This window comes from Arachis hypogaea, chromosome 3 (assembly GCF_003086295.3).
Source record: "Arachis hypogaea cultivar Tifrunner chromosome 3, arahy.Tifrunner.gnm2.J5K5, whole genome shotgun sequence".
Lineage (NCBI taxonomy): Eukaryota > Viridiplantae > Streptophyta > Magnoliopsida > Fabales > Fabaceae > Arachis > Arachis hypogaea.
Genome location: NC_092038.1, coordinates 100840218 through 100856253, shown reverse-complemented (window position 1 = coordinate 100856253; position 16036 = coordinate 100840218). Strand labels below are relative to the sequence as shown.

Genomic DNA, 16036 nt, shown 5'->3' with positions numbered 1-16036 from the left:
AACTAACTTCATAAGTCATAAAACCCTTTCAAATTAAACTCAATCAATTCTCCATCCATTTATCAGCAACTCCCATAACAGATTCTCAACCAATTCATCGCAGAATCAATAATTCAGTCACATTTCACAACCGCATCTAATTTCAATTATAATTCAAAGTAACCACAACCCCATTTCAACCAATTCAGCAATATCACATAAAATCAGAATTGTCAACAAATCCATTAAAATCAGAAAACCAATATCAGTCATAGCATTGACCAATCACAATTCAAACCTAATTCATCAATCATCAACATGTCAGTTTTTCTCATTAAGTAACTCAACATATTTTCAATTCAGTAAGTAACACAAGCTTAATCACCATCCACTACCATATTTAATTCAAATCATAACTCAGAAAAATTGCAATAGCTAACCATTCTCAAACACATTTCAAGTTATTCATATAAATTAAGAAGTCCTTAACTATTATTAACCATTTGCACTTATCTAATTAACTTTTTAGGCATTCTAAATTAAAAACGTTAAATCCCCTACCTCAGTTAGTCAAAATCCACAAAATTAATCGTGACTCCAACTTCGTTCTAACTCGCATCAGCAACAACAGCAGCTCTAACAGTTTCTTGATGACATCAACAGTATCCCCTATGATAGTTCTAGCAGTAAACAGGGAAAATAGAGATGCAGCACTGAACAAAAATATAGGTTTCCTTAGTTAGAACAGGTGAAAGACATAGGAATAGGATAGAAGCAAAGCAAGGATCGAAGCTCACGGTCTCAAAAATGGAGGAATTGGAACCAAATCAATAGCTTCAATGGCAGCTCTGATGGTGGCAGAGGCTCCGATAGCTGCGAGAACCAGGACCAGAAGCAAATCCGAGCAAGCCTCCCTTCCAAACCTCCAAAAGCAACACCAGTTCCAACAAGGCTCGACAGTGGTAGCGGCCGACTTCAGTGCTGGCGACACCGGGCAGAATGGTGACGGTAAAAGCTCGGCGTGGTGGCTGGTCTTCAGCAGCAATGGCGATAACAACGTTCCCAGTTTCTCCTCTTCGTGTTCTTCTCTTCCTGTAGTAATTCCCGCATCAACATCACAAGCCCAAAGAGCAGGGAGTAGCGGAGCTCAGCCACGGTGAAGCAGGGCAGCACAATGGCGGCCAAGCAAGCCCCTCAAACGGCGGTGGTTTCGACGAAAACGGCGCCGACGACGCGAGCACGGCTGGGCACGGTGGTTGAACCCCAGCTCAGCCTCCGAGTTCTCTGTCTCCTCTCTTCCCGAGTTCCATCTCTCTGAATTTGCTATATGTGGCGGCGGCTGGCTCTGTGACGAGGACGACGGCGGCGACGTGACGACAGCTACCGGACACGGCGCCTTCTCCCCTGATCTGGTTTGTGCTCGTCTCTCCCTTTCTCACCTGGCTCCCTCTGCGAACATCCTTTCCTCGCGAAATGGCAGCAGTGTCGCGGAGCTTCGACGGCAGTGACGCGGGTGGCATCTCGCGGGGCTGACGACGGCGTCCTCTTTGTCGGCGATAATGACGGCGGCGATGGCGAGGCAGGCTGGGCGTGGTGCAGCTCCGTTCACTAGTCGTGGGTGTGTGACAGAAGGGGTGTGGGCTGAATGAATGTGGTGTCTTGAGTGTATGTGTGTGCCGCGGTGAAGCTGAGGGAGAGAGGGTGAGTCTGTATGCTTGTGATGAGGGTGACGGCGCTGAGGAGAGTGGGGGAGGGTTAGAATTTCTGATTGCAAATTTAGGGTTTTCAATTTGGGAAATTAGGGTTTCTGAGTTTGATTTGGGAATTAGGGTTAGAAATTAGGGATTTTATAAAGTAATATGAATAGATATGAATAGATATTTTGATAAAATTGAAGGGTAGAGTAATTTTAGAATCAAATATACTCTATTAAAAATATTTAGAAACATTATTTATTAACATATTGCTAAGTTCAATCAATTATTTCTAATTTAAATTATAAAATAAACATATTAATCATATAATTATAAAATATAGTTCAAACTCAATATTAACCATTCAAATTAAATGATATAACTTCTCATTATTTTTCTATCACTAGACTTTAATTTCAATTTATAAAATAACTAATTATAATAAAAATTGTGCATAAATATTAATTGACTTAAACTTAAAGTATTTATAAAAATTAATCTAATCATTTCTAGTAAATTAATTCCTAAGAGTTCAAATTAATAACATAACTCATTCAAAATAGAATTTATTTAAATTAAATTATACAATTCTTTCTTATTTTTCAATTACCAAAATTATAATTTCAATTATATCAAATATTCAATAAAAATTATATAAAAATTCTAATCAATTGAAACTTCAATTATCATAAAACTCTATTTAATTACCTTTAGAAAAATATTTTTCTTAAAATAAAATTATCAATAAATCACAAATATCTAATTATTTGATTTTCAAAAACTAGGGTTGTTACACAGAGAGAGAGAGAGAGAGATGGTGGTGATGATGGTTTTGAATGAGGGGGAAGAGGGTTCATGATTTGAATTTATCCTATTTACTGTCAGATTTACCGTCGAAAAATTCCAACCATAACCTATTGTGGGACACCAAAATACAGCGTTTCACTAATTGGAGTTACCGTCGAATTTTTTCAACGGTAAAGGACCCACCAATTTAATGTATTTTCCCTCCAAATATCACTGTTGGATTTACCATCGAAAAATAGAATCCACCGGTAATTTGTTAACCTTAGAAATTTGACGTTGTTACCACTAGTAAATCTGCCACTACTCTACGACGGTATATCCGACAGTACTCAACGTTTTTCATGTAGTGTTTTTGGATTTAAAAAATATTTTTTAATCAATCATATAATTCTTTTATTATATAACATAATCATTGTTATGAGACGTACCTAAAACTGTTTGTGTGTAAATGGGTTAGACGAAAGAGGATAGAGATGGCAATAAAGATGCTTGAAATGCCTTCACATTAGCTCTAAGACAGCGATTGGGATAGCATCTGCAAGGAACTCCGAATTTCTAAGTCAACAAGAGTTTAAGCTGGTTTATGTAAGAATTGAATTGTGAAATACTCGAATTTGTTGGAATATTTACAGGAAGAGATGATAATTTAGTCATCTAAGTTGATGATATTATTTAAAGTGAGTGTGTGATTTCTTTCTTTATTACATGGGAAGTTAGCCCACGTCGTGAATTTATCGATATTAAAATTATTATGAAAAAATTTGTATGATTAAAACTAAAATCTTAAAACTATTATTAAAAGCACTTATATTTAAAAATATGAAAAAATAGAATTAAAATTTGTGCATTTAAAGATATTAAAATTTTGAATTTATAAAGAAAAGAAAAAAAATAGGAAAGGAACTAATTTGGTGTACGACATTAAATTTTAGAGACTAAAATGAGTCATTTAGTGCAAAGTCATGAACCAAATTTAGAACATCTACAATGATGACATAGCGGATGACACGTGGATGAATAATATTGCAATACATGGCACAAACTAATACGTGACCAAATAATATTGTGACATGTGGCACAATCGTCCACGTTAGCATGTCACGTGTCATTGACTTACCTGTCATCATACCATTATATAAGTAGTCAAATTATAAAGTGACACGTGTTACTAACGGTCTATGTCATCAAATTATGTCAACACGTTAACAAAAAATGGATCAGTTATTACCATGGTGTACTTTTGTCAATTTCAAAAATATAATTAGTGCAATTAAAATCTTAGGAACAATAATTTGGTGTACGACATCAATCTTAAATACTACTTTGGAGTTTAACTCATGAAAAATCTTTGAACATTTGAAATTTTGCAATAACCGAAAATAAAAAGAATTGAAAAAGTGTAGGTAGACAATAAAAATAGTAAATAATATGAATAATAGATATATCTGATGTTCAATTCACTAGGTATGCGGATGGTTATTATAATATTAAGATTTAGGTAAGTAGTAATTTAAAAGTGTAGTATATTTTTATTTTATTGGGCTAATTTTAAATCTCATTATTCACATTGTTCACAAACCATTATTTATTTAACAAAGTCCAAAATAATTATTCTAACTTTAATATAATTAGCACCTAATAACTTATCCAATAATGAATAAGATTAGATCTTCTCAATTTTTTTGGTCATTTCAAGAAATAAAGTATGATTTTCTATTATAAATTTTATAAATATGATTAAAAAAAATATTAAAAATTAAAAATTATACTTTATATTTTTAATTAAAAAATTAAGAGAATATACTTTTTTAATTTTTAACGCTTAATATATAGTGTAGGGGCACCACATCCGCATGATTTGAATTGCATTGAATTGAATTTAATAATTTGGCTGTTTAATTAAGTTAAAGCATAGTAGCATATCAATCATAAATTATTAGTCGTATCTCTATCTTGGTAATATATTTGCGATTAAGGTTTAAATTAATTCTTAAAAGATCATATATGAATCAATTTAGCGTTTGAAAGACTTACTTAATAAATTGAGTTCTTCATTAAGAGGGAAAAAAAAAAAGCCAAGTGATGACGCACACAAAATTCAGCTTTTATGGATTCGTATATATTTATATAATTATATTAGATGTATATTAAAAATGGTTATAAAATCAATTATTAGTATATAAAATATATACGATAATATAAAATATATATTAAAAATAAATAAAATAATATATAAATTTATATATAGATACATAATGATTAATTTTAATAGTTGATTTTAATATATATATATATATAATATTTTTTATATTTATATATTCAAAAATTCTTAAGGATCAGTGATTTTTAATAATTTTAGTTAGTATTTAGTTAATACAAATGCTAAATTATTTTCAACAAATAAATGTTATTGATTTATATGTGTAAACTTTGCTAAATATAAGTGTAAGTTGTATTAACTTATGTTTGTAAATTTTGATAATTATAAATACAAAATATATATATATTTTTATGTATAAATTCTAATATGAATATAAATTATTAATAATTAAGTGTTAATTCAAAATAATAATATTTATTGATCATATAATATTATCATATATTTTTATATGAGTGATTTATTGATAACTAATTTTATATTGATATCATAATTGCTAAAAATGTTAATATCAGTCAAATTGATATTTTTTTTTAATGTTTGACATAATAGTTGAAACGTGATACATGACCTCACATTATAGTAAAAAATGATTGTCATTAAAAAATTTTAGTAGATATAACTATAGTAATTAGATAGCATTTAGAAAAAAGATAAAGATAGAGACAAAGATTGAGAGATAAAAACTAAAAAATAGAGTCTTAATTAAATTTTTATATTGTGTTTGATGTAAGATATATATGACTCAATTATATCTCAAACAGAAACTAAAATACATAAAATGACTAACTTATTATCCTTATTATTAAAATTAAAAAACACAGAAAGCCCCTAAACCAAAAATTTCATTCTCGCTTCTACCTCGAACATTTTCAATCTACACCCACTATCCATCGCCACCCCAATCAGAAGCAAAAGAAGATGCCAATGCTATAACTAAACTCATCCTTCAATCAAATCCCAAAATCCTCTTCGAAGCCCTAGTAAATTCCACTTTCCAATGGTCCCCGCATCTTGTTCTCAAGGTTTTAAAGTTTTTGTCGAACCACAGACCTAAAGCCCTCCAATTCTTCAATGCGTTGTTCCTACATCACTGTGACCAGAATCAACAAACATAAATACAGAATCAACAAATTAAACACATAATCAACAAATTACAAACACAGCATAAGCAATGTTTTTCTCCTCAATTTCCATTATAATATAATTGTAATATATAAACAATTCACAAATGAGGTAGAGGATAATTTTGGTGCAGTCAAGGAGAGTGATTAATTTTTTGGTGGAGAATTCGAATGGGGAGGCGAGGGCGATTGCCGATCTCCGCAACGATGGAGAAGTCTTCAAAGGCATAATTGAAGAAGATCTCGAAAGAAAAGTGGTAGAAGAAGAAGATGCCGGTGAAGGTGGTGAGGATAGTAGTGAACGGGAGGAGGGATCATTAGATGAAAGAAGAAGATATCCTAAGAGTGAACCCGATCGAAGAGGAGAAAGAAAATAGGGTCATAGAGCTTTATCCTAATTTGATTGTACAGGAGTAATGTTGGAAATTTAAAAATATAATGAAGGTATTTCAGGAATAAAATGTTATTAAAGTTTTAGTTTTCATTTTTAAAAATTTCAATTTCTTATGTTTTCACTTTCTAGAGGTATTGAAAGAATTAAAATTTTGTGTTCCGAAATACAATTTGAATCTCAGTTCTCCAGTTTTAGTCATAGTACCTCCTATCAAATGCTACCTTATAGTAATGAGTAATGGGGTCTAGCAAACATAAAAGATCCAACGATAGTAAATGTATATTAAATTAACTATCAATATAGAATATACATGCATTCAGGGGCGGAGCCATATATAACAAAAGGGGGGCAATGGCCCCTCCCAAATTTTAAATTTTCTTTATAAATTGTGTATAAATTTTATTTTATCCCCCCTTAAAAATTTTATTTTACTCTTTTTTGTTTACAAGATTAATTTTTGACCCCTCCCTCAACTTCAGCCTAGCTTCGCCCCCTGCATGCATTGAAATATAAAATACACTTAAAAATAAATTGAGTTATATATATTTATATGAGAAATACTAAAGAATCAACAGAATTTATTAGTTTTTGTCAATAGTTAGCCATCAATATTTAAAAATGTAAGTTAAAAATATGTTATTAAATTGTTAGACGACTAAAAGAATTAGACTGATGAATAAAAGTATTGGCCAAAATAAATAAATTTTGTTGGACTTTTTGGATTTTTCTCTATTTATATTTAAATAAAAAATATTATTTATACACCAAAATCAGCCAATATATATTTATATATAAATATATGTGTAGTTTAATTTATTTTTAATTTTAATGTGTATTTTGTATTTTAATATATATTTTATTTAGTGACTGATTTTGATGGTTAATTTTAATATACACTCAATATAGTTGTATATAAATACATAATGACTAATTTAACAATTTATTTTTTATTTTTAGCGTGCACAAACTAAAAAAACGTCGAAAATCAATTAAAAAAGAAACATTTAAAATCTAAAAATAAATCCAAAACAAAAAATATTCACAATATAATAAAACTAACAAACATCTAAAAATAAATAAAAAAAATCCAAATTCATTATAAAAAATATTTAAAAATTAAAAAAATATTTAAAATTATTGTACAAGAACTTTTAAAGATGATACAAAATAAAAAATAAAAAAATCATAAAGAAAAAAAAAGGCAGCACGAAGAGAGAAGCGGTGTGGACGAAAAAACAACTAATAAGAAGGAGAGACATGAAAAAAATGAAAAAAAAAAGCAAAAAATAGGAAAAAAAATTGAGTGAAATTTTTTAAAAATTAATTACTTGAGTGCATATAAAATTAATTTTCTAGACTTCCTTATCTGGATATATGCGAGTGATATGGTAATTACAATCCACAGGAGATCAAGGGAGTCCCATGATCATAAAGGGAGGGACCACTTATATTATTCCACCACGTCCCACTATCCTTTCCTTTTCCACTTCTATATATTCAGAAAAATACTTTTTTATCTACATGCATGTATATATTTATGATCAATTCACACCATAGACTTAGCTTAACTAATACGGGATATGAAGATTGCTGCATCATTTCTTTTTTTTTTTAAGCTGATCTGTAACGAAATACATGCTTGCCCAATATCGATCCAACAGGTAGCAACAATAACAGGGGCAGCACATGCTGCAGCAATTAGATTAGATTAGAAGTAGTTTCCTCACGGATTTAATGGTAATGACTACGTGTTGTGGCCGCGTTCAAGTCACAAGTCATTAATAAATAACAAAGTAACGAGTTTGATCCCACACCCACCAACCATGCATAACAAGAAGAGACGAAGACTCACCCTCTTCTCTATCTCTTTCAAACCTTCTCCTATATAGCTTTATATTTTACTCCTTATTACTAATTAACAACATACACAGCAACACTTGACAGCGCGCGCATGCATGTATATACATATATATATGGAGAAATCTAAACAAGAAGATCAAAATCGATTTTCAAAGGGAAGGAGTTCATCTTGGCCCAGCAACAAAAGCGTTTGGGACTGTGGAAGCACACTCTATGACTCCTACGAGCTTCACTCCTTCAAGCGCCAAATCGACTCTGCCATAGCCAGTTCCCCAAGAACCCTTTCCATGCCTCATTTAACAGACCACCGTCGTCGTTTTCACCAGCCACCACCACCTTCATCATCATCATCATCATCATCATCATCATCCAACAATAAGTCGTTCAAGATCTCACGAACCTTCCAGAAGCTCCTTCGCTTTGTTTCCAAGTCCAGCAGCAGCAATAATAAATTCAGGATTTGTGGTAGTGATGGTCACAACAAACTCGAAATGGCAGATCTAGAAGAGAAATACTCGAAAGAGCGTTTGTACGTGGTTTATGATAGGTATGATCAAGCGGTTCTGTCAACTATACCGGAACTTCCAGAGTTTGAGATGGGTGGACTTTCGCCGGAGATAAGTTCCTTGGTTAGAAAGTCAGCTTCCGAAAGGTTTACTACGCCCGCTCCTATTCGTATTTCGTGTGCTTGACTCACACAAAACCATATACATCACTTACATACTCTTCAATTAGTTTATTATTATAATAGTGTTCTGGCTGTTAGTTGTTACTATTAATTATTGTAATCATATTATAACGTAGCACTATAGCATATATGTATATATAGCGTGTTTGAGATTTCTGTTTTTTATTATAAGTTTCGGTGATCCACGATGGGACTATTTTAGTATTATTTTGAGATAACGTTGTTGAATATGTAGCTTGATCTACTTGAAAGGATCCTCCTGCAACTTTGACAATTATGTGATTAAGGAATAACTAAAGGAAATTATGGGGGGCCATGAAACTGGGAGATCATGGGTTGGGAGGATCCTATCCCGGCCATAGTCCCAACACGGGGGATGGTTTGATTGGTGGCCTGACAGTGGTGCATCCATAATCAATAACCAAAGGGATGGCTTACCAAGTACGTAAATTATTAAAGAAACGGAAAAGAAAGAATACAGTGGGTGCGAACAACATGAATAATTCCTCCATTTAGGTGGACAGAAAATTAGAATAATAGAAAATAAACTTGATCGAGCTAGTTATTATCTCTTTGTGTCTCGCTTCAACCTAGTCTTTAACGTACATGTAAGTTGAATGAAACTCAATAAAATAATGAATTAATTGCAGAGAGAGTAGGAAGATGGGCATGAACGGGAAAGCATGGGTCTTTTGTTGAGGGACCCGTAATAATTAGTAGATTTTGAGCCAAAGAGAGCAATATCCGGTGTTAATTTTAGTAAAAGGTTGATCTAGAGTTAAAGCAGAGTACCAAGTAGTACGAAGTATGAAGAAAAATTATGGTTCTAATAAGGAGAACTACTCATAATTAATCATCAAGGTTGCGAGAACCAGACCTGTCAATAAACCGATGAGGTTACTGATTTAATGGTTCATTAGTTCAATCGGGGTTCAATCGGGGTTCAACCGGAGTTCAACCGATTTAATTAAATATTAAATAAAATTATTAAAAATTTAAAAATAATTTTAAATATATAAATTTAATAATTTCTAACTTAATAAAATTTAAAATTTCACATAATAAAGAGCAGAACTTGAAGAAGAGAGCTATGTAGAGTCAGCACTTAAGCATAAATATGCAGCGTATACATATAGTATTCTTCCATACATACATTTTTTAAACATTTTTGAAACAAGACTAAAAATACACAAGCATAAAAATCAAAACCATGTAAATAACATGACACTTATGTCTAAATTGATAATAACTACAACACCATCAGCAGTTTAAATACAACACTAAGAACAACATAGCAAGATTATTAACAAAAAAATACAGATTATTGTGTAATATAAATTATTAACAATTAATCAATAACACAGCAAAAGAATAATTATTAATACCATAACAAGAACACAGCCAAAAACACAGCAAAGAGGATTGCAAGAATTGCAACAGCACACCATTCCATACCATAACATAGCAAGAACAACTTTTCAATACACAACACAGCAAGAACACAGCAAAGAGGAGAGGACTCACCTACCAGAATCTTCAGCAAACAAATTCATGAACAAATAACCTCAGAATCATGAAGCCAGCAAACAAACAAATAATGAAGCCAGTAAACAAAATAATGAACAGATATCAAAATCAAGCAGAAAAAATCAAAATCAAGCAGAGAAAATCGAAATTCATGAACGAATAACCTCAGAATCATGAAGCCAGCAAACAAACAAATTTATTCAACATACAAAAAATTGAAGAACAAATTTATTCCTCTCACAAAGAATTGAAGAACAAATTTATGCAACATTCGAACGGAAGCCAGAAACCCAGAACTTACCGCAAGTGAAGAATGAACAGAAGCCAGGAAAATAGCACGAACAGAAACCAGAAAATCAGAAACCCAGAAGCCAGAAACCCAGAACCCGCAACAGTGCTTGAAACCCAGAAGCCAGAAAGTCAGAAACCCAGAACCCGCAACGGTGCTTCACGACCAGCGACCAAAACCCAGAAACCCAGAACCCGCAACGGTGCTTCACGACCCGCGACCAAAACCCAAAAACCCAGCAGCCGCAACGATGCGCGACGACCCGCGACGGTGGGAGTGTTCTTCACGGCGTTCGTCGGTCGCGACGGTGGTCACTGGCTCACTGCCGGCGTCGATTGTGGAGTCCCTCTGCTCGTTGGAGGAAAAGGAAAGTAGGGTTGAGGGAGGCGTGTGGTGACAACTGAGTACTGAATGATTTGGGGGTGGGTTAGGTTAGTGGGTCGTGGGTTTTGTTTGTTTTTTTTTTTTTGCGTCACAAAACGACGTCATTTTGGGCTATTTTAAAAAACCAGAACTTCAAAAAACCCGTCCGGTTCATCCGGTTCACCGGTTAACCACCGGTTTAACCGGTTTTTTAATCGGTTTTTTGCAGAGAGGTTTTGGAGGTAAATCGGACCGGCCAGATGACCGGTTTTCGGTTAATCCGGTCGAACCTGCCGGTCCGGTCCGGTTTTCAGAACAATGATAATCATAACTCATAACTGATGGTAGTTAGGTTCGTTTCTTAATTGTCACTTGGCCAGCAGGTAACGACATTTGGCTGCCTTTTCCTGGGGGTACGTTTTTTTCTTGTTATGCTTTAAAAGCGTGGCAAAAAAGGGTCAACGCTTTTATGAGGGTGGCAATTGATTAGAAATTTGGGCATGTATTTTCTTGTTGCGCTTCAAAAACGTGACAAAATAGGTTAATGATCATGCTTTTATGAGAGTGGTAATTGATTAGAGATTTGACCACGTTTATTTTGCCACGCTTCAAAAATATAGCCATAGAAAAGTGTGACAAAAAAATTCAAATAGTAACGATTTTGAAGCGTGGTGATATAATTTCGTTATAGTGATGTTCTTAAAATGTAGCTGTTTCCTGTAACTCTTTTGCCACGCTTCAAAAGTGTGGCAAAAAGGTCCCAACAAAACTTTTAAAAAGGATATGATGAGTTACCCTCTTCAAAACCCTAAACCTCTTCAAAGAACCCTTTTGTATTCATTGTGTCGCGAAGAACCCCAAACTCACCCCTACACTCCGCGATTAACTCCTAACCCTAGACTTCACTTCCCACAATCCATCATCTTCTTCCTTCTCTCTTCAACACGACACACACACGTTCTCATCAATTTATACTTCTTTCTCTCTTCGTCTCACACACATGGACAAAGAACCATTGGCCATGACCGGGGACGTTTGGCCAAGGAGCTCTGCGACGACCTCCACTGTTGTTGGCGGTAGTGAGGAGCGGCAGCGGTGAGCTGAAACGGCAATCCGACATTGACAAAGAACGCTTGGCCACGGCCGGGACGTTTGGCCAGGGAGCACTGCGAGGACCTCTGCACTCGCCAGCCGATAGTGAGGAGCGGCAGCGGTGAGCTGAAACTGCAACCCAGGTTTTCTGATTTTCTAAATTTTCTGAAATTCTAAATATCTGATTTTTCTGCTACTTCACTACGGTGCTAAAACCTAAAATTATTTCATTGGCATTGCTATAAAATTTGCATTTTTGTTAGCTTAGTATTTTTGAACTCTGTAGCTATCACTAGTTTTGACAATATGCTTATGAGAAGCGAAAAATGGAATAATACGATGTATTTTTGAACTCTGTACCTATCACTGGTTGTGAAATCTGCTGTTGAATAATTAATTAACTGTTGAATTCTCAAATTTTTAGATTTATGCGATATATTTTTAGATGGAATGTAGCTCAATAGGTTCAGGTAGCGCGAGATCAAACAGAACTAAAGATAAAACCATTAAGAAGGATATAGATTTGTATAACTTGTCTGTAGACATGTTTATATATATATATATATATATATATATATATATATATATATATATATATATATATATACTCTTCAAGAAACAATTTATTTTTGTCCTTTTGAGGAGTTGACTATTGTTAATTTGGATTTGATTGTGTGCATTTCTTCGGGTTTCAGGGTTGTGGTGATCAACTTAAGGATATTCCTAATGGTGGGTTCAATTGGCTCAATGACTTTATATTTAGACCCTGTTATTTTTGCCCCAATAAAAATCTATTGCTGCATTGTGTTTGTTTTGTATTTTGTTATTTGCAATTTATTCTGGAATTGTTTTTGGTTGAAATAATAAGTATTGCTTACTGGTAGCTTATTGATCAAGTGACTATGGATATTATTTGAGGTTCCATTTGACTATCTCTAGCTGTGGGCTTTGGGCCGCTGACAATGTTACGGAAGTAAAAATGGAGGTGGCTGAGCTTCTCTTTGCGGAGGCCCAGAGATGTTGGAGAAATGCTTCGATAGAAGCGAGGTTGTTTGGCTGTTACATGGGAGGTGAAGAGGAAGAAGAGGACGGTGAGTGTGGAGAAGAAGGTTTAAGGCTTTGGCCATGGTGATAATGATAATAATAATAACAATAATAATAATAATAATAATGAGTGTGACTTGTGATTTATGATTTGTGTGTTGTGAGAAGATAAGGTAAAAGGTTGCATGTATTTATAGTGATTTATACAGTACAGTTCTATGGTGACAATGTGAACATTGTGATTTCCTTGTAAATGGAGATCGAAATAGGGCTGACAGTGAGTAAGGTTAGGTAGGGTTTGGGCTCTACTCTAATTTTATCTGCGCGTTGAGAACTTTCTTAAAACTTTACCTTATCCTACTCGCGGGTTGAGAATCTCTCAATCCTAACTCTACCCACACCCTAAAGTTTTAAACCTTACCCTACCATACCCGAAGAAAAATAAAATTTTTTTAAGCAAATATAAAATTTAACTATTCCAAATTTCATATATATTAATAAAATAGAAAATAAAATACTAAGTTCAAATTAAAATAATTTTAAAGAAATCCAACATAAAATTATAAATAATATGATCATCAACTAACTTAGTGGTTATTTCAAGTTTCAATAAAAGGAAGATTGTGAGTTCAACACTCACTTTTTTTACTACATACATAACTTTTAAATATATATTATATAATATATTAAGGGTGCGGGTAGGGTAGGGTAGGGTATACCCTGAACCCGTACCCTACCTTACCTGCAGGAAAACTCATACCCTACCCTACTCGCAGCAGGTCGGGTAGATAACTAGTAGCACGAATCCCCACACTTTCGTACTGTTGTACTAGCAAGTTCACTGGGTCGTCCAAGTAATACCTGAGCGAGTCAGGGTAGATCCCACGAGGATTGTGGTTTGAAGCAAGCTTTGGTTATCTTGCATGTCTTAGTCAGGCAGATCAGAAGGTTGTTGGATATGGAATTGTATTAGGACTTTTGGAATCAGCAATAGGGATATGTTGAAGGATTGGAGTTGCTTTGCCTTTTTGAATTACTTCTGGTATTACTGTCTTCTCTGCTTGTGAGTGATCTCTTCCATGGCAGGCTGTATGTGATCAACACCATGGGCCGAGGTCATTAATCTCCTCTGCTACAGATTGAACGCTATTGGCCGGGGTTATCCAATCTGACGAAGGGTGAAGCGCTAGCAAGTCATTCTCCTGGCGATCCTACTCAAAGCGCAACAAACAAGGTCGAATCTTCTGGATCAGAGAACGCTGCTTCTTTGGATTCTAGTCTATACCACGGAGACCTTAATCTCCCCAGAAATCGGTTGAACTGGTGTCTCGAGAAGTCTTCAACGAAGTCGTTGATTAACCGTCTGAGAGATATATAAACATAGCTGTTGGCTCGTGCTTTCCAGTCACATATTCAAACGAACCCAAGTAGACACGGGTTTTTGTCAAGCACGTTCATCTTAGTGTGGTGAACAGAGCTGATTGTTCGATCATCCTTTTCACCATGTTGAAAAGCAGATATACATCTTAGAAATAAATCACACACGGATCGGAGAAAAAATAGTAATACTTTTATTAATTCATAGGGCTCAGTAGGGCTCCTCCCCTCAACTTAGGAGGTTTAGAAACTCATACTGAAAGTAAAATACAATGGAAAAACAAAAATAGGGATGAATGATATGCGTGATCTCTGTAGATTATGTAAAATACACTTTAAATACTAAACAGATGACTAGTAAGGGTAAAATAGTCTATTACACTTCTGGGGCCTACTTGGTGAGTTTTTAGGCTGAGCTTTGATATGATCCACGTGCTAGGAGACTCTTTGGACGTTGAACGCTGGCTAGGGGGTCCTTTTTGGGCGTTTGGACGCCGGTCTCTGCTTTTGGGCGCTGAACGCCTGGAAGGGGGCATGAAGCTGACGTTGGACGCCAGTTTCAGGCCTTCTAATCCGAAGCAAAATATAAACTATTATATATTGCTGAAAAGCTCTGGAAGTCAGATTTTCATAGCCGTTGAGATCGCTCCATTTGGACTTTTGTAGCTTGAGAAAAGCTCTTCCGAGTGAAAGGAGTTCAGATTTGGACAACATCTGCTGTGCTTTTTCTGTCTCTGAATCAGACTTCTGCTCCAATTCCTCAATTTCAACTAGAAATTACCTAAAATTGTACAAAAACACAAAAACTCATAGTAGAATCCAAAAATATGAATTTAATACTAAAACCTATAAAAATTTAATAAAAACTAAACAAAATATACTAAAAACTATATGAAAATATTGCCAAAAAGTGTATAAAATATCTGCTCATCACAACACCAAACTTAAACCATTGCTTGTCCCGAAGCAACTAAAAACACAGTAAGATAAAAAGAAAATTAAGATACAATAAATTTCTAAGTTTCCAATGAAGCTCAGTTATAATTAGATGAGGGAGACTTAGTAGCTTTTTGCTTCTGAATAGTTTTGGCATCTCACTGTCCATCGAAACTCAGAATGGTTGGCATCTTTAGGAACTTAGAATCCAGATGGTATTATTGACTTTCCTAGTTAAGCTCTTTTTTATTCTTGAACACAGCTTTCAGAGTCTTGGTCGTGACCCTAAGCACTTTATTTTCCAGTATTACCACCGGATACAATAATGCCACAGACACTTTAACTGGGTGAACCTTTTCAGATTGTGACTCAGCTTTGTTAGAGTCCCCAAATAGAGGTGTCCAGAGTTCTTAAGCACACTCCTTTTGCTTTGGACCACGACTTTAACCGCTCAGTCTCAAACTTTTCACTTGACACCTTCATGCCACAATCACATGGTTAGGGACAGCTTGGTTGAGCTGCTTAGGCCAGGATTTTATTTCCTTTGGGCCCTCCTATCCGTTAATGCTCAAAGTCTTGGGTTCTTTTACCCTTGCCTTTTGGTTTAAAGGATTACTGGCTTTTTCAATCTGCCCTCCTTTTCCTACATTTTTTGGCAGTAATGGATTTTTCTGCTTTTTTTTCTCGCCATGTTTTTTCTTTTT

The 16036-nt window shown here is 34.4% G+C and overlaps 1 protein-coding gene, 1 long non-coding RNA gene and 1 pseudogene across 2 annotated transcripts; all 3 read left to right on the top strand.

The window, feature by feature from the left end:
• The window catches only part of LOC140183535 (uncharacterized), a 119778-nt pseudogene that overhangs the window by 23019 nt on the left and 80723 nt on the right, over positions 1–16036 (top strand).
• Positions 7712–8856, top strand: LOC112790811 (uncharacterized). The gene has a single exon (XM_025833381.3). The coding sequence runs from the start codon at positions 8112–8114 to the stop codon at positions 8706–8708; it is 597 nt and encodes a 198-aa protein (XP_025689166.1). The 5' UTR covers positions 7712–8111; the 3' UTR covers positions 8709–8856.
• On the top strand, positions 11717–13338 carry LOC140182717 (uncharacterized). Its single transcript, XR_011878775.1, has 2 exons — positions 11717–12118; positions 12671–13338. It is a non-coding gene; the product is annotated as an uncharacterized lncRNA (long non-coding RNA).